The sequence below is a fragment of the Diorhabda sublineata genome, chromosome 4 (assembly GCF_026230105.1).
Source record: "Diorhabda sublineata isolate icDioSubl1.1 chromosome 4, icDioSubl1.1, whole genome shotgun sequence".
In the NCBI taxonomy this organism is placed as follows: Eukaryota; Metazoa; Arthropoda; class Insecta; order Coleoptera; family Chrysomelidae; genus Diorhabda; species Diorhabda sublineata.
Genome location: NC_079477.1, coordinates 2,167,353 through 2,191,385, shown reverse-complemented (window position 1 = coordinate 2,191,385; position 24,033 = coordinate 2,167,353). Strand labels below are relative to the sequence as shown.

Genomic DNA, 24,033 nt, shown 5'->3' with positions numbered 1-24,033 from the left:
ATAAAATAGAACTTTACTTTTATTTTATTCTGTCATGAAATTTAATGATTGCGCAATGTGTGGTGGCATTCATGAATGTCAATATTTAGTGATTTTTAAATTACAATTTAAAGGAGTGGTGACAATGTGTATGTGAAATCGCTGTTGGGTGTACCGCTTCGCCATTTTATCAATATTTTATTTAAAAAAACTGTTTTACAATTTAATGTGCGAATGATTAGTTAGTTTTAAAAGTTAAACAAATTGTTGTATGTGAAAATATGAAGTTACGTGCTACTAAGGTAAGCCCTGGTTACGGTGACATTTAAAAGGTTTGTTGGCCTTATCGTTTGACATTTTATGCGAAAAAAATTAATAAAATATCAATGTTATCAATGTTAATGAGATAAATAAAAGTATTTTATTGGCCTAGACAGTTAATACTTATATATAAATTAGCTAAGTTTTATCTTTACTGACGGTCGGAATCAAAACAAGACACTCCTTTAAAAAAAAAGGAAAAATGTCACCTTTCTATTCAGGAAACTAATTAGAAAGGGTTTTTGGACCTTGCTATTTAGACTTGCACTGATATTCGTAATTATTCCTCGATAATTGACTATCAGCTATTGTTTCTACAAATTATTGATGCAATATTTTGAATTCCCTCTAATGAGTCACTTCCTCATTTGCTATTAACTGAAACTTACGTTGATTCTTTAATTCGTTGACCATATGTTTGTATCGAATTTTTCGGTTTATTTACTTTATTGTTTAGATCAAACAATATTGATTACTTTCTGTATGTAAATGATATTCACCAGACATAGTACATGTACAAGTTTACTTTTTTGATGTCAATAAACAACCATTTAAAGTTTAATTTAGATATATGTGAGTATTAGTGGGTAGAAATACCACTTCTTGAGATAAAATCTCTAGAATTAATAGTGGGTTTTTATATAGGATGGCACAAGATAGGATATTAATGCTTTAATAAGTTTAAAAATGTAATTTTGCAATTACTAAAAAATACAATACTTATTAATATTTTATATAGTTGAATGAATACATTTGTTATTTCAATAATCAGTTTTATTTTCTCAAGAAGCTAAATTATAATTAAATTATTAGTTTAGTTAGATATATTGAGTTAACTGGAATTAAATTAACTAATTATGTCATTGTTGATTTAGGTTATCTAATCATATGGTGCTTGTTCAATACAAATCACAAGGTTAAAGTCGAAATTAAAACCAAATATTGAATTAAACTATCAAAGAAATAATTTGGAATTCAGAGTTATTACAGAGTCTAGCATCAGGACACATTTTTATTGCACTATTCATCTCCTTTTTCTTTTTTTATTTGTTTACACTCAGAATTATTTATCTTTTCCACAAAAATTCTCCAAAGACATATATTCTGATAGAGAAATCTTCTTAAAATGCTTCTGATATTACAATTTTTTTGTGTGTCTGTATGTGTTTTTGTTTCTGTAATAAACTCTTACTTCATAGTTCATAGTTGCATTGTGTGTGGCCAAGGAACATATAGGCCTTCAGATAGGCTTGTTGTGACCTACTTGACATTACTAAACACTTATGGCTTGAATCCTTTTGATGTCATCATGCAAAAGTCTTACTTAAAATGGTTCCTAACTACAATACATGTATTCAAATGTTAAATTTTCTTTGTAGCTTTCAATAAAGGCTCCAAATGTGAAGTTGGAATATATAACTCATAGATGGTGTTATAAACTAAAAATATATGCTCATTCAATTAGGAATAATGTCTATTGAAAAATTTTTCGAAACAAAAATTGTAACTTTATTAAAAGATATTTGCTCCAATAAAAAACAAAGGAGTCATTCCCAACAGTCTAGAAATCTAATGCAAAATGATAGAAAAGCAGGAAATAATCAACTAGCTATAAAACTACTTTTATATGGGAAGTAACGTTAAACTTCTGAAAGAACTAGTATGATTTATATATCTCATCTTAGTCAATTAAGCAAATGTATTCCTATTTCAAACAGTTGAAAAGCTTAAACTGCAACGTTGACTATGTGAAAAGAGACTTGGATATGATCATACCTCAATTAAAGCAGAGTTGATAGCAACTATTGAACTAAGTATATCTTAACCTTATATAGGACCTTAACCCTTATGTGGTATCAGAACAATAGAAAAAGCATTGGAAAAGAAGGTAGATAGGGGTAAAACCAATTACTGGGATAACCTAAAAAGGTTGAAAAGGCAAAGACTCTCCTGGGAAACTATATCCAGAGAAGATGCATGCAGATTCTGCTGTGCAGGGTATAAAACTTTTTTCCACATTCTGTTCAAGAGCACTACACTACAAGATTTCCAGCAGCTACAACCATCCCACATTCTAAACTTTCTAAGAGGATTGGGATTAACGGGTCAGTTGTATACACTGGGTTCCCCAGTATCGCAGAATGAAATGGGTACAGAATAGATTCTTTGGGCCACGGTGTATTATTTTACATACATACATAAACTTACAGAACTTATTTTGGCATATATGCAAGTCATTATTTAAAAATGCATAATCTTGTGATAAATTTTTCTTCAAATTACCAAAAAGTGAGAAAAAGTTTTGTTGTAAATTGTAAAAAGATGTCTATAAATATTAAATTTCTCAACTTGTAGTCAAGTTTAAGTCAAAGTCACACAACAAGCTACTTTTCTGTTTAAAAATCGCGCGTTTAACGAAAAAATAGGTATACGTGATATCTTACTACACCCTCTCTCTCCCTTTGTTCTATTTTCGTGATTTTTGTCAAGTCTCACGTGATTAATGGACAATAGCTAAGGTCTATAATTCTGCGTATTCCTATAATTATTGTATATATTGAACTTTCATCAAAAAAAATTTAAATAATCATGTGTTTGCTTGTAAAGTATTTATAGAAGTGGCACTTGAAAGAACCATTAGCTTTTAATGCATTCATGCATAACTGTCTTAATCTATTTCTCAGTCAATATCCTGTTCCTGTTTTTTCTTAAGAAGTGTTATTTCGATGAATCAATTTGTCATTGTCTGAAGGTTGAAATTGGAATATATACAGCGTGGTGTCATTTAAAAAAGTGATATGATTAGTGTATGTGTAATATTTGAGAAAGGAAGTAATGTAGATGCTTTCAGTTGTAAGTTCGTACTGATGCTGAAGCTACGGGTCTACCACCAACTTTTTTCAATATCTAAGACAAAATTTACCATATATTTTTTCCATGAAAGTGTTTGTTTACATAGAACTCTTGATTGAGGTGGTTTTATAGTTTATAGTATTATCTAGTTAGGAGGATGGCACCATAAGTACCTGGTCCAACAAAGAAAACACAAAAATTTTGAAAAAAAATATATTTATTTTCTATCGTAATCACTTTCCAGCTCCGTAAACTTGTGCACAGCTTTCTCATGAACAAATTTTCAGTTAATATGAACTTTTTGAAATGCCTACAATGTCTGCTAGCTAGCTTACTTTTATATGACAATCATCCAGTACCGCTTTGTGGATTTTCTTCGATATTTCTGGAGTTATCACTTCATTTGGACGATCATTGCAATGCTGGTCTTCGCAGCCAATATTTTACTGTTGCTAACGAAGGAACAGTCTCATCCAGAGTAGATTCTAGCTCTGCTTTTATATTGGTTGGGCTAATACCTTTCGTTCACTATTGATGGCTACCAAACAAATACTAAATAACGTAGGCATCAGTGTTCCCAACTCTCAATAATTTATCTCCCTAAAGGCCCAATCAAAAACCCCTAAAATCCACACAGTTTCTAAAGATTCCTTCTAAAATAGTTATAAAAATCCCTAAAAATTTTCCGTCCTACATTTTTTCCCCTAAATTTGGGGAAAACCGCGTAAGTTGGGAACCCTGCGTGGCATCTTCAAACTTGGAACACATACTGTATAGGTTATGTACTTTTTCGTACAGTGATATTTGTCAAGCAACTCCCGCCATCTCTAGGTGATGCCCGGTACTTCTGGGACCGTCCTCGTAATTATTATAAAACTCTTAGTTGCGAATTTGATTTAAAAATTCGAAAAACTGATTAATCGGATGTTAACATTAAAGATTGTTAGAAATGTTCATAGTATGGGTGTGATTATGAACAAATACCTAAAAATATAAACTAATCGTAAAGTAATATTGTCGTGACTGTAATTTTTTCATAAGTATGCTAATGTATGAAGTCACATTTGAGCGACGTTGCCAAAGTTTGGAAGTAGTATAGAAATCGAGAAATTTCGAAAGAACTTATACGAGGGCATGTTAAAACTCGTGTATGAATCACAAATCTTCATAGATCGACGTACCATCGTCACGAACGATGTCAGCTACGCACACAAACATATACGAGGTTTGCCGTTACCTATTACATTACTCAATAAGTAGCGTGACTGTCTCACAGATGGCGCTGCCGTTGTCAAATCCATATGACGTTCACGAAGTACCAACTTTCAAAAGACGATGTGTAAAATTGACAGTGACAGTAACAGCCGTTGAAATGAAACTACTTTTGTTATTTTCGTCTGTTAATTTACCAGAACGATCATCATCCGAGTGGACTGCAGCCGGTGAACCAGGTTCAAAGGCACAACAGTCAACTGGGAAGGTTGTGGCTTCAGTATTTTGGGATTCGCGTCGATTATTGTTCATCGATTATCACTAAAAGGGATCCTCATCCATCGTATAGTCCTGATCTGGTCCCTGGTGATTACTGATGTCAAAAAAATGCTTGCCGGTGAGAAATTTAGTTCGAATGAAGAAGCAATTGAAGTCTATTTCGAAGTGAAAGACAAATCCTTGTACAAACACGGAATGGATAAGTTAGAGAAGCGTTGGAACGATTGTATTGCTCTATTGATGAATATAATCGATTTTTGTATTTTTAGTTAGTCGCGTGACCTATTGAGTGACGTTTTTCCGTATTTCGAAATTTTCAAATCCGATTTGCTTACATTCAAAATCGGCATCATCGATACCCAGTTGAGGCACAGAAATTTCCAATTTTACAAAACCGAAGATTGGATACACATTATCGGTGATTGGCTTTTTACGTTATATGACTTTGTTTCAGCACATGACATATAGTTCCAAACCAGAAAAAATTAAAAAATCGTGAATTGAAATTGTGTAGCAAATCCACAATATGCCATTGCCGAAACGGGTAATTGAACCCGTTTACGTGACAAGGGGCACGTTACCGGAAGATTATCCATTACCATGCGAACTCGAAGCTGTAACCAACGGAACTTTAGCCAATACAGTTCGACAGTTATCTTCTTTATCGAGGTAAGTGTGTTATAGTTGTTTTTCCTTCCTCAAACGCCTCAAATTGGACTACGTATTCTTCAAAATTGTGCTTCAAACACAAATATCAAAATTCGGCGAATTCGCGCGGCGCTTTTCATCTGTTTTTTATAAATGATGTTTCCTTTTAGAACTTTATATTATAGCAGGCGGTTTATTTACACTATTTCTTTAAAATGATTTATTTTTGTTTTAGAACTTTGTAGATTTTGATTTAAGTATATAAAAAGTGTGTTATCAATAAACTTTTAATATTATTTGTTCTATAGTTGTTTTTCCTTCCTCAAACGCCTCAAATTGGGCTCCGTATTCTTCAAAATTGTGCTTCAAACACAAATATCAAAATTCGGCGAATTCGCGCGGCGCTTTTCATCTGTTTTTTATAAATGTTGTTTCCTTTTAGAACTTTATATTATAGCAGGCGGTTTATTTACACTATTTCTTTCAAATTATTTATTTTTGTTTTAGAACTTTGTAGATTTTGATTCAAGTATATAAAAAGTGTGTTATCAGTAAACTGTCAATATTATTTGTTCTATAGTTGTTTTTCCTCCCTCAAACGCCTCAAATTGGGCTCCGTATTCTTCAAAATTGTGCTTCAAACACAAATATCAAAATTCGGCGAATTCGCGCGGCGCTTTTCATCTGTTTTTCATAAATGATGTTTCCTTTTAGAACTTTATATTATAGCAGGCGGTTTATTTACACTATTTCTTTAAAATTATTTATTTTTGTTTTAGAACTTTGTAGATTTTGATTTAAGTATATAAAAAGTGTGTTATCAGTAAACTGTCAATATTATTTGTTCTATAGTTGTTTTTCCTTCCTCAAACGCCTCAAATTGGACTACGTATTCTTCAAAATTGTGCTTCAAACACAAATATCAAAATTCGGCGAATTCGCGCGGCGCTTTTCATCTGTTTTTCATAAATGATGTTTCCTTTTAGAACTTTATATTATAGCAGGCGGTTTATTTACACTATTTCTTTAAAATGATTTATTTTTGTTTTAGAACTTTGTAGATTTTGATTTAAGTATATAAAAAGTGTGTTATCAGTAAACTGTCAATATTATTTGTTCTATAGTTGTTTTTCCTTCCTCAAACGCCTCAAATTGGGCTCCGTATTCTTCAAAATTGTGCTTCAAACACAAATATCAAAATTCGGCGAATTCGCGCGGCGCTTTTCATCTGTTTTTTATAAATGATGTTTCCTTTTAGAACTTTATATTATAGCAGGCGGTTTATTTACACTATTTCTTTAAAATGATTTATTTTTGTTTTAGAACTTTGTAGATTTTGATTTAAGTATATAAAAAGTGTGTTATCAATAAACTTTTAATATTATTTGTTCTATAGTTGTTTTTCCTTCCTCAAACGCCTCAAATTGGGCTCCGTATTCTTCAAAATTGTGCTTCAAAGACAAATATCAAAATTCGGCGAATTCGCGCGGCGCTTTTCATCTGTTTTTCATAAATGATGTTTCCTTTTAGAACTTTATATTATAGCAGGCGGTTTATGTACAGTATTTCTTCTAAATAATGTCTAGGAAAGTTTTTATTTATTTATTTTTGTTCTAGAACTTTGTAGATTTTGATTTAGGTATATAAATGGTTTGTGTAATCGCAGTTAGTTCAGTTTTGAATAAATATTCGTAGTGAAAACCACGATTTAGCAAAATTAATCGCGGAAATAATTTATAAGTAAATTATTTAAAGTTAAGTGCAAGGCGAATAGAAAGAGTGTAGTAAATAATTATTCTTTAATGTTTTTTTATGAAACATTTGACGTCAATATTATTTGCTTATGTCGATAAACTGTTTTACTTCCGAATTATCTCATAAAGGCATTCGAAAAACTTTATACTCGTATTACGTTTGAACAAATTCTCGAAATCTCTTTTCAAAACGTTGAACTATCAATTTTTTTTGATCTCCGGGAATAACAGGAAATCATTGGATGCCAAACAAGGATTATCGATCGATTCGATGTTTTGACCGTTCAAAAACGTTTTCGTTTGGACTGTTCTTCCGCGATTGGTTCAAACATCTGCTCGTGTCCCCTTCAGAATTGACACGCGTCCAGTTAATCCAAAAAAACGGGCGACAATTTGCTTCAAAACAACTTTTGTTGGATTTAGGTAGTCTCGAAAGACCTATACAGTCGATTGTGGTTAAGGTTGGGATTCTGGTCGACTATAAACAAGACAAAATTTTCTATAGATCCATCTGAAGAAATGGCAAAGACACGCCATAACCAAAAAACCAATCGCCTGCTGCCAATTGATGGCGTGGTGAAAACTTTACTCAAAAATTATTCGAATTATGTCGAAGAAAACGAAAAAAAAATACAATCCCTTGGGCCTTGGAATAAAATATGTCCTGCGGTCCATAGGACCACTCTGGTTTGTAGGGAAAGTGGGTCTACGGACCGCACCAGGGCTCAACGTGTTAGAAATATCAAACTTTATATTCACCATGACAAATTTTGCCATATCTGAAAACTTACGTAGCATCTCTCGTACATAATAAAATTTCAACATGTTTGTACAATAATTTTCAGGAAATTAATTTCTATAAATAGTATAATAAAAAAAAATTAACAGAATACGTTGCGCCATTTAGAGGTCAACTAGATAATGGTAGTTTTAATTGCAAAAACAATTTCAGATTCATTAGAACCGCGACCATTATTTGTATCCTTTTGTCCGATCAAGGCCTCAACTGTTTGGCTCCGTAAAACTTGAAGGATAATAAAACACTCGAAATAAATTTATTTATTTGTTAACGCTAATAGATTAATTGTTGTATTGTTTTTATTTTATGTTGGCGAATACAAATTAAAAACCATGACTGGAGCTGAATTTCCCAAAGAAGTTTAACACATACGGTTCATTGCAACTAGTTAACTAGTTGTCTTCAATTTATTTTGGAATTATCTGTACAAATTTCGACAAATAATCGTCGTCTATTTGGTTCCATTCGTTTTTCAGGATATTCTGAAGACGTGAATTGGAAGTAGGACACTGCTTTCTGACTTTCCTGTCAAATTTTCCGTCCCAAAACAACTCAATTTGGTTGTAACGACCAAATCATTACTTCCAGTACATTCTTCCTTTCCGATTGTTTGAAATACTCTTTGCACAGTTTCGAGGAACGTTTGGGATCGTTGTTATGCCATCTCTCATTAAAATCCCTTCAAATTTCATCAGGTCTCCCTCCGTTCTTCCTCCAAAACATTCCCAAACCATCACCGAGTCTCCGTCGGGATTACGCACGGATCTTTTGGTTGTAACGGCCAAATCATCACTTTCAGTACATTCTTCCTTTCCCATTGTTTGAAATACTCTTTGCACAGTTTCGAGGAACGTATGGGATCGTTGTTATGTCATCTCTCATCAAAATCCCTTCAAATTTCATCAGGTCTCCAGCCGTTCTTCCTCCAAAACATTCCCAAACCATCACCGAGTCTCCGTCGGGATTACGCACGGATCTTTTGGTTGTAACGGCTAAATCATCACTTCCAGTAAATTCTTCCTTTCCCATTGTTTGAAATACTCTTTGCACAGTTTCGAGGAACGTTTGGGATCGTTGTTATGCCATCTCTCATCAAAATCCCTTCAAATTTCATCAGGTCTCCAGCCGTTCTTCTTCCAACACATTCCCAAACCATCACCGAGTCTCCGTCGGGATTACGCACGGATCTTTTGGTTGTAACGGCTAAATCATCACTTCCAGTAAATTCTTCCTTTCCCATTGTTTGAAATACTCTTTGCACAGTTTCGAGGAACGTTTGGGATCGTTGTTATGCCATCTCTCATCAAAATCCCTTCAAATTTCATCAGGTCTCCAGCCGTTCTTCTTCCAACACATTCCCAAACCATCACCGAGTCTCCGTCGGGATTACGCACGGATCTTTTGGTTGTAACGGCCAAATCATCACTTCCAGTAAATTCTTCCTTTCCGATTGTTTGAAATACTCTTTGGACAGTTTCGAGGAACGTTTGGGATCGTTGTTATGCCATCTCTCGTCAAAATCCCTTCAAATTTCATCAGGTCTCCAGCCGTTCTTCCTCCAAAACATTCCCAAACCATCACCGAGTCTCCGTCGGGATTACGCACGGATCTTTTGGTTGTAACGGCTAAATCATCACTTCCAGTAAATTCTTCCTTTCCCATTGTTTGAAATACTCTTTGCCCAGTTTCGAGGAACGTTTGGGATCGTTGTTATGCCATCTCTCGTCAAAATCCCTTCAAATTTCATCAGGTCTCCAGCCGTTCTTCCTCCAAAACATTCCCAAACCATCACCGAGTCTCCGTCGGAATTACGCACGGATCTTTTGGTTGTAACAGCTAAATCATCACTTCCAGTAAATTCTTCCTTTCCCATTGTTTGAAATACTCTTTGGACAGTTTCGAGGAACGTTTGGGATCGTTGTTATGCCATCTCTCGTCAAAATCCCTTCAAATTTCATCAGGTCTCCAGCCGTTCTTCCTCCAAAACATTCCCAAACCATCACCGAGTCTCCGTCGGGATTACGCACGGATTTTCTTCCTTTTACATCTTTTCTTAAACCAAAAAACCTCAAACTTCGACTCACCACTCCGTAAAACTCTTATCTTTTTCTTTATGTATTCAATTTTCGTGTTTATTAGCCCACCGCAATATCTTAATTTTATTTTGACGAAGGTTTCTTCACGGTCACCATTAGAAAATTAAATGAAATTTCAGACATGCCGAAGATATGTTTGGCGAATTGGCACGGGATGCTCAACAGCTCTACGATAGATCAAATTCGTTACAAGCACGTATAGACAGGTTAGCTATCAAAGTAACTCAATTGGATAGTACCGTAGAAGAGGTTTCTCTGCAAGATATTCACATGAGGAAGGCCTTCAAGAGCAGCGTTGTTTTCGACCAACAGGTGAGTAATTCAATTCAAAATATGTCCACAATTTTTTCCGGCAAAGCAAAATGAACTTATAGATGAAAAATTCGTATTTTTATCTTCGGATACAATAAAATAAGGTTAGAAATAGTTTTAATAATAAATGTATTATAATATATTTATAAACAACTGGACAGGTTCGAGGATGGGAGTCGTTCTACTGCTTTCCTCCATTTATTTTTTTTACGCCTATTCCTATTCTTTCTAAATCTTCCCTACATGCTTCTATTCATTTTTCTCCTTTTTCTTTTCGCTCCTTTTCCCCTTAACGAGGACCTTTCCACCCAATTGTCTTCGTCCATCTCAACTCGACCTTACTTTGATCTCCTCCACTACTCCCACAATGCTCCTTAGTACCTTTCTCTCTCCCTTGTGTTTATTTTGTTTTCTTCTTTTTTGTTCATGATCCAACACTCACTGCCCATACATCACCGTTGGTTGTATAACTGTCTTTTAGACGTTTTGGTCCCCTTTCGCTAGTCTTTTGTCGATTTCCCTGATTTCGACTCCTTCGTTTGTCACTGTCACTCCCAGGACTTTATCAAATTTATGCTCCTTGTTTTGCTCAGTCGTCACTTTCAATTCGTTGCAGCTATTCAGATCCCTTCCAATTTCCCATCATATTCTTTTGCTGTTGTTTCAAAAGAGTGTAATAATAAAATGAAAAAAATGTTTGCAAAAACTAGTTTTGTTTAAATTAAAAAAGTATAAAAACCGGTCCTGTCTACAAATTTTTTACAAAAACTAGTTTTGTTTAAATGAAAAAATATAAAATACGGTTCTGTCTAAAAATTTTTTACAAAAACTCGTTTTGCTTAAATAAAAAAATATAAAATACGGTTCTGTCTAAAATTTTCTACAAAAACTCGTTTTGTAAAAAAATATAAATTCCGGTCCTGTCTACAAATTTTTTTACAAAAACTCGTTTTGTTTAAATAAAAAAATATAAAGTCCGGTCCTGTCTACAAATTTTTTACAAAAACTCGTTTTGTTTAAATAAAAAATATAGAATCCGGTACTGTCTAAAATTTTCTACAAAAACTCGTTTTGTTTAAATAAAAAATATAGAATCCGGTACTGTCTAAAATTTTCTACAAAAACTCGTTTTGTTTATATAAAAAAATATAAAATCCGGTCCTGTCTAAAATTTTTTTACAAAAACTCGTTTTGTTTAAATAAAAAATATAGAATCCGGTACTGTCTAAAATTTTCTACAAAAACTCGTTTTGTTTATATAAAAAAATATAAAATCCGGTCCTGTCTAAAATTTTTTTACAAAAACTCGTTTTGTTTAAATAAAAAAATATAAAATCCGGTCCTGTCTAAAATTTTTTTACAAAAACTCGTTTTGTTTAAATAAAAAAATATAAAATCCGGTCCTGTCTACAAATTTTTTACAAAAACTCGTTTTGTTTAAATAAAAAAATATAAAATACGGTTCTGTCTAAAATTTTTTTACAAAAACTCGTTTTGTTTAAATAGAAAAAAATATAAAATCCGGTCCTGTCTACAAATTTTTTTACAAAAACTCGTTTTGTTTAAATAAAAAAATATAAAACCCGGTCCTGTCTAAAATTTTTTTACAAAAACTCGTTTTGCTTAAATAAAAAAATATAAAATACGGTTCTGTCTAAAATTTTTTTACAAAAACTCGTTTTGTTTAAATAGAAAAAAATATAAAATCCGGTCCTGTCTAAAATTTTTTTACAAAAACTCTTTTTGTTTAAATAAAAAAATATAAAGTCCGGTCCTGTCTACAAATTTTTTACAAAAACTCGTTTTGTTTAAATAAAAAATATAGAATCCGGTACTGTCTAAAATTTTCTACAAAAACTCGTTTTGTTTAAATAAAAAATATAGAATCCGGTACTGTCTAAAATTTTCTACAAAAACTCGTTTTGTTTATATAAAAAAATATAAAATCCGGTCCTGTCTAAAATTTTTTTACAAAAACTCGTTTTGTTTAAATAAAAAATATAGAATCCGGTACTGTCTAAAATTTTCTACAAAAACTCGTTTTGTTTATATAAAAAAATATAAAATCCGGTCCTGTCTAAAATTTTTTTACAAAAACTCGTTTTGTTTAAATAAAAAAATATAAAATCCGGTCCTGTCTAAAATTTTTTTACAAAAACTCGTTTTGTTTAAATAAAAAAATATAAAATCCGGTCCTGTCTACAAATTTTTTACAAAAACTCGTTTTGTTTAAATAAAAAATATAGAATCCGGTACTGTCTAAAATTTTCTACAAAAACTCGTTTTGTTTATATAAAAAAATATAAAATCCGGTCCTGTCTAAAATTTTTTTACAAAAACTCGTTTTGTTTAAATAGAAAAAAATATAAAATCCGGTCCTGTCTAAATTTTTTTTACAAAAACTCGTTTTGTTTAAATAAAAAAATATAAAATCCGGTCCTGTCTACAAATTTTTTACAAAAACTCGTTTTGTTTAAATAAAAAATATAGAATCCGGTACTGTCTAAAATTTTCTACAAAAACTCGTTTTGTTTATATAAAAAAATATAAATTCCGGTCCTGTCTACAAATTTTTTACAAAAACTCGTTTTGTTTAAATAAAAAATATAGAATCCGGTACTGTCTAAAATTTTCTACAAAAACTCGTTTTGTTTATATAAAAAAATATAAATTCCGGTCCTGTCTACAAATTTTTTACAAAAACTCGTTTTGTTTAAATAAAAAAAGTATAAAACCCGGTCCTGTCTACAATTTTTTTACAAAAACTCGTTTTGTTTAAATAAAAAAATATAAAATTCGGTCCTGTCTACAAATTTTTTACAAAAACTCGTTTTGTTTAAATAAAAAATATAGAATCCGGTACTGTCTAAAATTTTCTACAAAAACTCGTTTTGTTTATATAAAAAAATATAAATTCCGGTCCTGTCTACAAATTTTTTACAAAAACTCGTTTTGTTTAAATAAAAAAAGTATAAAACCCGGTCCTGTCTACAATTTTTTTACAAAAACTCGTTTTGTTTAAATAAAAAAATATAAAATTCGGTCCTGTCTACAAATTTTTTACAAAAACTCGTTTTGTTTAAATAAAAAATATAGAATCCGGTACTGTCTAAAATTTTCTACAAAAACTCGTTTTGTTTATATAAAAAAATATAAATTCCGGTCCTGTCTACAAATTTTTTACAAAAACTCGTTTTGTTTAAATAAAAAAAGTATAAAACCCGGTCCTGTCTATAATTTTTTTACAAAAACTCGTTTTGTTTAAATAAAAAAATATAAAATTCGGTCCTGTCTACAAATTTTTTACAAAAACTCGTTTTGTTTAAATAAAAAAAGTATAAAACCCGGTCCTGTCTACAATTTTTTTACAAAAACTCGTTTTGTTTAAATAAAAAAATATAAAATCCGGTCCTGTCTACAAATTTCTGCACTATTTACTATTACAAACATATGTTTATAATTATCAACGTACAAAGAATGTTTATTAAGTTATACATGAGTTTGACATATTTCTTTTAGTCGATGATGCAGAAACTTGTTTCTAAATATTTATTTTAAATTATTATACGAGGGGTATACCTTTCTAAATCTCAGATGTGTATTTTGTTCCCTTTTGAACCTATTTTTTTCCACTGTCTCTCACCGTTTTCCCCAATTTTTTTCTTTCCTTTTCTTCTATTGTTTTATTTGTTCTATCCATTTCTCTTTTTATCATCCTCTTTGTTTGATTATAGTCTTTCCAACCTCTCTTTTCTGGTTAACCATCTGTCTTCGTTCTTTTGATTCTTCCTTAGTTATTCGAACATTTATTTTTTCGATTATTGTTTCGGTATCGATTTTTCCGTCTTCAGATCATATATTTTAAATACAGTATCTGCAGAACCTAACACAATATATGAGGTAATCTTCTTTTCTTTTTCTTTTATTCTGTTTGCATCCATTCTTTACACACACCACAACCACCCGATTCTTTGGGCTCTGACTACTTGTTTACCTAAATAGGTTCGTTATATATTTCTTCCAGCTCAGCATTTGAGCACTTTCCTATCTCACACATTCTTATTTTTTCAGCATTCTTCTGGTTTAGTAACACCAATTTATTATCCTTATTCGTAATCAGTTATCCTAGATAGTGGAAAGACTCAACTTTTTGCAAAATGATTTTCCTCGTTTTCGTGAAAGGTCTAGTTTCCTTTTTAGATACATTTTTATAGTTCTTGTAGTCTGTATTAACCCTTCCAAGTATTTTGATTTCCTCTAACATTGTCCTTAATCAATTTATATGGACTCTGTCATCGGTTGTTTTCAAATCAATAAATAATAGTTTCATCTCAATATTAGAAATAATTTTGTATAAATTTTTAAAAACAGTATTTTTTTTCCAGATATTTTCTCGAGAAACAATGCCAACGGCTATGCTAGAAACTTATACAGTGTGTGACAAACCGCCCCCGTTAGATAAATTGAATTGTTATCGAGACGACGGGAAAGACGGTTTGAAATTCTACACGGATCCAAATTATTTCTTCGAATTGTGGCGACAAGAAATGTTGAACGATACTGAAAGAGTGATGCACGATAGGGGGAAGAAACCTCACAGACCTAGAACGGACGGCGGACAAGGAAATAGACACAAGAAGAGAGTTAGACAGCCTCACAATACTAGGGAAAGGTATAAACAGATAGCCAGGGATCAAGGAGAGTATATTATGCCCCAAAATACAATTTATAGGTTAGTGGATTCTCAATTTATTACAAATTCATTTACGGTATGTTCTGAATAGGTTGTTTTCCCAGAGCAGAACAATAACTTCACCGATACTCATATGTACAACCGTAGTTGTCTTTTGCCTCATCTAAATTATTCGATATACTTCATTTTATGTATCTGTTTAGACTCATCTAGAATTCTACTTGTGGTTTGGATCCGAGGATCTATTGTCACTGAACTATTGGAAATATTCAGTTTTTACACGTATTCTTTTCTTTTAGAAAGTTTAACGTCCTCATATTGTATTTCGAATGCTACCAGGTATAATAATCTCGAAATTTATAGTATCTCATCCTCTAGGTAGTAAAATCTACTATTCCTGTTAAATCTAGTATCAGGACTCGTTAGTTAAGTTATTTTTATTTACTTTCCCAGAAGTATTTGAACTCTTGTAGATTGTTCCAGTAACAGGATTTGTCCTGTAGCCGATTTCACAAAATGGTGCTGGTCCTACAAAGAGTTTTCTATCCGCCTCTACTTTAGCAAGTTTGTCTGCTATTTCATTTCTCTACATTCTATACCAGATTCTGCATGTTGCAATCTATGCTAAATATAGCGTCTTCGAGTGTCCATTGAGGGGTTAATCATCCAAAAGGACTCCTGTTTGTTTTCATAAATTGTTGTTATTTAATTTCCTATCAATTATTTTTAGTTTTTCCTCTATTGTTCTGTTGCAGATTCTACAAAAGGGTTCTGGTCCTCTAGTGTGTCCCGGAACCCATTAGAGGCCAAATTAAATTGGATCTTATGTCATTGGAGCTTAGAATCTGACAGGATGATGATGATCTCCCGTTTTCCACAATATCCTTTCTAAGTTGATCTGGATACATTCCTCAATTGCATTTATTTCTGCTCCAAAAAAAAGTTTTCATGATGTTTGGTTAGTTTGACCAAGAAACTATCCATATACTATTTGGATGGTATTTTTGTTCATTTCTAGAATGGTGATTTTACCGTTTTAGTTTTGAGGTAAATTTGTTCTCAAAACAAAATTTTGCTAGTAATAGAGGTTTCAGTTTATCCCTGGTGACTCCTTGGAACATTCTGAGTGAGGTTAGGTTAGCTCACACTTTTATATAATAATATAATATAATATGGAGATTTCGAAGTTGTACCTTCAAGAGATTGAATCTGGTGGTGTTCGAACCGGTCGTAATGTCCTAAACCACTACCCCATATGTGATTATCGAACTCTTATTATTTGTACAACTTGAACTGTTTTTTTTATGTCAAGCTGTCCAATCATTTGAACTACACAAACCATCGTCTGGTTTTAAAGTTTTTATTGGTGGAGTATTTTGATCTATAAATATTGACGGTTCTGTTGTGACAGATTGACTTATGGTAACAATATGATTTAATGTACTGTCAAAATTTTTTGTTGAACAAAACTGTAGTTTTTCATTTTATTTGTCACACTTTTTAATGTCCAAAACATAGATGGTAATTAAAATTTAAAAGATATATGAATATGCCCAGCATTATTAGAAAAAGTATGTATATGATTTTGAAAATATTATTAATTTGCTAGCTATAAAAAGGTTTCAGGATTTCGTTCGCCTTTTATAGATATATTTTGTGAAAAAAATTATTATAATGACATTTTGATATAAATTCACCGTTGTCCAATAATTTTTTCTAGAACACCTTCTCAATTGCAACAGTCTCCGCAACCAATACCACAGGAAGAAATGATGGCATCCCAACAACAAATACAACAACGTCCACCAAGGCCAAATTCCATAGAAATCCGCCGTTCTTACCAACAAGAAGTACCAGACGGTGTCATGTCGCCGGCTTATCCACCGTACGAAGAAAATCCATACCAACATGGTCTCTACGGTCAAGGTCCTTTGAGCTCGGAATCTTTATATGCCGGCGGAACACCAACTAGAGGTGGTAAGATACGACCTAGTCAACCGCCACCAGCGCCGCCAAGTAATAACAGTACCCCATCTGCCAGCACACCAACTAGGGGTAGAAGTATATCAAGCGGAAGGTAAAATCGTTTTTTTTTTATCATCATATTCGAATTTTATATTTTTATTTTTGTTAAAAGGGATAATTTACCGCCTCCACCACCTCCTCCAGAAGTCACTATGTCACCGCCGCCACCGAACGGTATTCCAGCTCATATCGTTCGACAAAGTAGTCATTCAAGATCTAATAGTCCGCATTCCCATCAAGGTACGCCGGAACCGCCGCAAGATCTACCTCCACCTCCACCAGCTCCCGTCAAACAAGTAATACGACATCTACTTTGGAACAAATTTATTTTTACATATTTTTGATTTTATAGGCTTCGCCGCCGAAGCAGCAAACTCCCGTAGCTCCACCTCCACCGCCTCCGCCACCGATGCCAATGATTTTGAACGGTTCAATGACTACCCCGCCGATGTTGAACGGCGATCTCGCTAAAATTCTCAATTCTGCGCCGCCAAAATTGACTCCAGTTAAAGATCGACCGATGAATAAACCGCCAATGGTCGATCCGAGAAATGATCTTTTGAAAGCTATAAGAGACGGTATTAAATTGAGGAAAGTGGAGAAAATCGAACAGAAAGAGGTAAGTAAAACCCATAATTAAATATTGCACTGTCTTCCTTCCAGGATAATTATTATTATCCATATAGAAGGACCATACGGTGTAATTGTTAGTATACTCAGTATAAACATTGTCTTGATTTTTAGGTGGAAAGAGGTAACGGTTTGCACGACGTCGCCAGTATCTTAGCAAGACGAGTAGCTGTGGAATTCAGTGATTCGGAATCGGGAAGCGATTCGGAATGTGACAGCGAAGGATGGGGAGAAAACGAAACGTCGGCGTGACACAGACGCAAGGCTAGTACCGCTAGCCAGGTGTACTAAGTCGCTAGTATTTGGATTCCGAAAGCATCATTTTGACAATTTTTGGTTTATCGTTATCGATAACAACGAACGTATGAGTAGAGAATGAAATTGATTCGATGAGAAAACTAGAATCAAAAAAATTTTTTTTTGTTTTTATTATTTTTATCAAATTTTAGGTCTAATTAGTTTCATTGTGATCAAAGTGAAACATCTGGTCTTGATAATACCAACCAAAATTGGGCGTTGTAGGTTCACAGATGCCTTTATAAGATTATCTAGAGATGGTATTAATAATCCTTCCTTACAGGACACTGGCTTATATAGGGGTTCGATAAACAAAATTCTTGGAAGGATATCTGGATTGTTGTACATAATTCTATTAAATTTGGAAATAAATTGCTCGAAATTGTTGTTTCTAACCGAAATGTTATACTTTGAATTGCATTAAGTCGTTTTTTGTATGACTTGTATTATTTTTTTTTGTTATGTTTTTTTTTATAGTTTATTTATTTTGTGTATAAAGGAAAAAAGTAGTAAAGAAAGTACTGAAAAATAGTTATAGCCAGAGAATTGTATTATTTTTTTTTTCATGTAACACCACCAATATATCTAAGGAACAACATGTCTTTATCAATTTTTATTTTAACCATATACTATTTCTTCGCCTCAATTTCCTTTTATTTTGAGTTGTATTGTATTTAGAGTGTAATTTTGTCACTCTTGGGTTGAAAAAACAATTTTCTCGAATAAAAAATCTCTAATTTAAGCTAAATTTGATTTTCTGTTCTTGTTGTTTCTGTTATTGTTACTAATAAACCTATAATGCTGGTTTCACACGTGATATACTATCACAACCCCTTTTTTTGTAGGGATACAATGAAATAATGGCTTCTTATAACTAAATAACGTTACCCTTCACTACAAACTATGAATCCCTAATATTTTTCGAATAGATTTTGCTGGATCCAAATTAACAAAGGGCTAACATGATGAAAAATTTATGGTTGATAAGTTTATAGGGGCATGACATCCATTCACAATCCCTTTTGTATGGTTCTGGGAATAATAACGTTGCCCTTTACCACAAACTACGATTCCCTCATATTTTTTTAATGGATTTTGTTTGACCCAAAATAACAAATAAATAAAAACCTTATGGTGGATGATTTTATAGGAGCGTATCATCTATTCACAATCCCCATAGACCCGAAGTTACAACAGTTCCATGGAGAAAATTATTTTATCTGGAATAGACCACTATATTAAATTCTTCTTTGGTACGAATTCCTCTGTATCTGATGGATAAACGTTATCATGAAGTTAGGTATTAACAGTATAAGAATGCATGAATTTTGTCATGGCTGAGGATTTTTAACAGAAGAAAAATATTTGTATTGGCTGTTCGATGCTCCTAAACCAGCTTTTTATCGTTTTAATAATTCTTGTTTATAATAAAAGAAATAAGGCTGGTTTTACACGTAGTTTTTGGTCACAATTTATTTTTTATCATGTAGGTAGTAGCTCCTTTCTCCTAATAAGTATTATCACTTCTTCCTTCACTAGTTAATATGATTCTGAGATTTTTTGGCTGAATTAGTTCTGATCTAAAATGAAAAAGAGCTGTAGCTCACTGTTAGAAACTTTTTGTTGGTTAGATTACAGAAATGGTACGGATGGAACTATCATAGAGGCCGTGAAAAAAATTGTTTTGTATGGATTGCTCACCGTCCCGTATTTTGGATGTCTTCTGCTTGATTCGAGGCTCTTCAATTGTTTTGGTAGAGAATAGTGTAAGGGATTGTTATTGTTGAACTTTATATTGAGTAATGATATGGAGTTGGAAGCAAACTGTAATTTTGATACATAATAATAGCAAATTCATTTTAAACAGTCATTTTTTTAAACTATTCAACAAATGGGCCAATTCATAGTATCTATAACTCACCAACTGGATGATACTTTTATGAAGCATCGAATATCAATTTTTATTATCAAAAGTGTTACGGAGGGAAAAATTTAATAAAGCAGAAAATAAAAAAAAATGTGTAGAAAAAGTTCTACTACTGGAATCAACACTAATAATAGAAGTCATTTAGTCATAACTTAGAAGGGTTAAATATTCAAGGACAGTGTTGTGAGAAAAATTGTAGATTGTTGTTGAATGCTGCTTAATAACTTTTTAAAAACAAAGATTTTTCATTAAAATTTATTACTGCACATATTTAGAACCAATGGAGAATAAAAAAATTAAAATGAGGAATTGACAGTGGAAATAGATATGTTAGATAATGAAAAAGTTAATAGACATACTTTATCATCAAATATTAATATTGAATAAACAATTTCCATGTGTCTATTTTTTATTTATTTTATTATCTTCTCTTTTCCTTCTACCTTTCTTGTTATGAGGTTTCTTCTTGTCAAAATTAATTCCTTTCTCTATTTACTCTATTTTTTATCCTTGTTCCAGTCTTCTTTTGTATTCCCGTTAATCTGTCTCCTGTCGATGAAAATTTATCTCCTTCTATGAATGATTCTTTTACGTTATTTATTTCTCTCCCACTTAGTTTGCTTCCGCATTCTTCTTAATTATCAAATTTTCTGCTCTGTTTGTAGTACTAATAATTGTTATTGAGTACCTAGTAAATTTTTAATTTATTTACCTTGTTAGTGATGTTATTATAGATAAATATTATATTCCTGATACTTGCTATAAAAAATTGAAATTAAAACGTTTTTTTTTTCAATAAAAATTCTATTTGAACAATTTTTATTTTTTTTTAAATCGTCGACTGAGAACAGAAGTGACCTAATCCTTATTTTTATTCATATTATTTTACTACATACTCATTATATAAGGCCTCAAGCTATCTGCTTTAATACATTATTTAAATTTTTGAGCGTTGTAGTGATCTATTGTTGGAGGTTTTTTAAATAAACTATTAATAGTTTTCATTAGGTCACTTTTATTCTCAATTAAAATACATTTTGCAAAAAATCAAATTTAGAATTTATTGAGAAACTCTGTATATATATTTCGCGTTTAAGAAAACAATTCAACCCTCCTTCATATTTAAACGTGTATATTAATAATAAACCAAATAGTTTGTAATAAAATATTCCATGAGTAATGCCAAACTTTCAGTATTACGCTACGTATTTTCTCCAAACGAACCACCAGTGAGAACATCCGGAATTTTTAACAAAAAAACCATCAGCTTTTCAAATAGATGAAGTTCCAAATGTTCTTGCTGTTGATGGAATGTGTGTGTTTGTGGAAAGCTTTTTTAGAATTAAATGTATATATTGTAATGAATGAAGATTTTTGTAAAGTTCGTACCAGCTTTATTTTTATTATAAAAATGTATAGTAATATTCGACTTGTACTATTTAAATACTCTTTTAATACTTCACCTACAGTCAAATTCATGTCATAAATATTTGTATAAATATTTAATGGGTAAATTAAATTAATTGATAAGTTGAAAAATTTTTTTATTACCTTTACCCACTCCTTTCTACTCACTTTATACAACTAATTAATGGTTTGTATTAGATCAACAAGAAAATTCTCTTTTATATCTTCTAATAATTCTTCAGAAAGTTTAGTTTCTGCAAATATCTTCACGGAAAAATCAAAATCGATATTCATGGTATTGTGTTTAATAATTATGAAACTTATCGATTTAGTACGCAATAACAAAATTTTATAGACGATTTTTGGAGTCTGAAATAGGTAAAAAAATACTTATATTTACTTTATTTACAAATTACAGTTTTATGATCTAGAAACCTATCACAATGCTCATCCGAAACCTGAAATTTATTATGATCTATTTGGTCTCGTCCTATGTTGTCCTCCTCTTTGTCCCCTTTGCCTTTTTTGATTGTCAGGAGGTGGTCCATTTCCAGTGGTGCGTGGTGCTGGATTACTACTATTTGATGGTTTTACTTGTCCTGCAACATTGTTATGCTGTAGGGGAGGAATAATTTGTGGAACAGTTGTAGTAGTAGGAGGAGGTTGCGATGGTCCAGTATTAATTCTTCCAGCTACATTATTTGTACCATTATTCATAGGTAAGCTATTTTGAGGTACAGGGGGCAGTTGATTAGGTTCACTCATATTCAATTGTTCATTGAAAACCATACAAAATTCCCCTATTTTTTGTAAGTCCCCTCCTTTGGAAGTATATAATGTTAGACAGCTTCTCCACACAGACACATATCCTTTAGTTAATCTGACTATATCACCTGTAAGATACACTATTTAGGAAGAATAACACGTATTCATGATTATTTTTATATAAGTAAATATTTATTTACACGCGGTCTACTAAAATTAGGTTATCCCATTTTTACTTTTTGACAATCATATTGTCTAAGCCTCACTTTTATTCATTTGTTTTCAATACATTACCTGGAACGAGTAATTGACCAGCTTCATCCCAAATACTAGCATTTATACAAGCACTTTGATCAGCCACTTTAAAAGTTCGAACTTCGCGGTTTTCTTTCGTTAACGTAGGATGGCCGATTTCTAATACTATAAACACTACATTTACATTTTTTAATCCAGGACGCAAGTCCTTTATTTGAAGGTAGTTATTTTCCATAGTAATAATGTTGAACACGGTATATTTATTATAATAACGAAAAGTTGAGCTTATATGCTCAAATTTAAAATAAAACACAACAAAAAGAACCCTCCTTAATGTGATACAATAAATCTTATAGATTTATAATGTTGGTAGGAATCTTTTAATGCGCATGCTGATATATACGAAAGATTTAGTCGTTTCAATTGGAATATCGTTATATTCTTTCGATTAATATATTTTTCGAAAAAATCTACCAAGTAAATAATTGGTTCAATAACACACATTTCTTTTCTATAACGAGTAAATTATATTGTTTGTTTTACGTATTTACTTTCGAAAATTCTCCTATTAACACAAGATTATTTTATTAATTGTGAATAATAATTAATAAAAATAAATGTGATTTATACAAACTTAATTTTTTTTGTATAATTGAATAAAATTATCGTTTCTTATCTTTAAATATGAATCTAATGTATTTAGTTTACGTTACTTTAATCGTTCAATCGTGAAAGTTCCATCTCTAGCACCAGTTTCAATTATAACATCGATCCAATTCGATTGCTTTCTTTTACCATAGATAAACTAAAATGAAATCTTAATATTCATTTAGTTAACCATCATTTAGAATGGAAATCTCCTTACTAAATGACAACTGACATTGACAGGGGCTATTTACAATTTTTATAATCCAATTAGTAAAAAATAATCAAAACATTAAACATTTCCAAATAGTGTTGTTATTTTTAGTGTTAAATAATGGCAGATGACTTAGAAAATGTAAACATGATTTTCATAATAAGTTTCTTATATTTTAAATCTTAATTTATTGTAGATACCTTCAATTACTGTTAAAGAGCCGTTGGATTTAGTTCGACTAAGTTTAGACGAAAGAATATATGTTAAAATGCGAAACGATCGAGAACTGAAAGGTAGACTTCACGTAAGTACAAAATTTATTGCAGCGTACCAAGATGATTTGGTGATTATACACGTTTCAGGCTTATGACCAACATATGAACATGGTTCTGAGTGATGCTGAAGAAACTATAACTACTGTTGAAATTGATGAAGAAACTTATGAAGAAGTATATAGGACTACTAAAAGAAATATTCCGATGCTTTTCGTAAGAGGTGACGGAGTGATATTAGTTTCACCTCCCATGAGGACATCTTAATTATTTCAATTTTCCGATATATTATAAAAATTATAAATTAGTTTCTAACTTTAATATAAAATTAAGAAATATGAAAATTGTTTTATTTAAGTACCTATCTCTCCAAATTGAATTGAATTATGTTTCAGCAATTAGGTTTTGAGTATGGGAACATAAAAAATATAACAAAATTATCGTTTCTTCAACAATATAAAACACAATTTTTTAAATTCCTTCGTTTTGGTATAGTAAAAAAGAAATTGAAAATAAGTATATACATTTTAAACAGAGTAGAATTCATTAAATGATGAATTCTTCTAGGCTTTTGAAGTTTTGAGTGGATATTTGTGATTTATTGGTTTATTTTTAAATATTGCCAATTTCCTGATGCAAGGTCGTATTCT

The 24,033-nt window shown here is 31.6% G+C and overlaps 3 protein-coding genes across 3 annotated transcripts; 2 read left to right on the top strand and 1 right to left on the bottom strand.

Annotated features, from left to right (window-relative positions):
* Window positions 1-102: 102 nt before the first annotated feature.
* On the top strand, window positions 103-21,359 carry LOC130443526 (actin-binding protein WASF3). Its single transcript, XM_056778229.1, has 8 exons — window positions 103-281; window positions 5,099-5,313; window positions 10,061-10,253; window positions 14,639-14,985; window positions 16,667-17,023; window positions 17,084-17,267; window positions 17,324-17,590; window positions 17,716-21,359. Exons 2-8 carry the CDS (start codon window positions 5,171-5,173, stop codon window positions 17,851-17,853), a joined length of 1,629 nt encoding a protein of 542 aa, XP_056634207.1. The 5' UTR covers window positions 103-281; window positions 5,099-5,170; the 3' UTR covers window positions 17,854-21,359.
* Window positions 21,360-21,607: 248 nt separating this feature from the next.
* On the bottom strand, window positions 21,608-22,633 carry LOC130443528 (SOSS complex subunit B homolog). Its single transcript, XM_056778230.1, has 2 exons — window positions 22,292-22,633; window positions 21,608-22,125 (listed from the first exon to the last, which is right to left on the bottom strand). The coding sequence occupies exons 1-2, from the start codon at window positions 22,485-22,487 to the stop codon at window positions 21,701-21,703; spliced, it is 621 nt and encodes a 206-aa protein (XP_056634208.1). The 5' UTR covers window positions 22,488-22,633; the 3' UTR covers window positions 21,608-21,700.
* A 419-nt stretch (window positions 22,634-23,052) lies between these two features.
* Window positions 23,053-23,721, top strand: LOC130443525 (U6 snRNA-associated Sm-like protein LSm3). Its single transcript, XM_056778228.1, has 3 exons — window positions 23,053-23,252; window positions 23,308-23,415; window positions 23,474-23,721. Exons 1-3 carry the CDS (start codon window positions 23,232-23,234, stop codon window positions 23,648-23,650), a joined length of 306 nt encoding a protein of 101 aa, XP_056634206.1. The 5' UTR covers window positions 23,053-23,231; the 3' UTR covers window positions 23,651-23,721.
* Window positions 23,722-24,033: the final 312 nt, after the last annotated feature.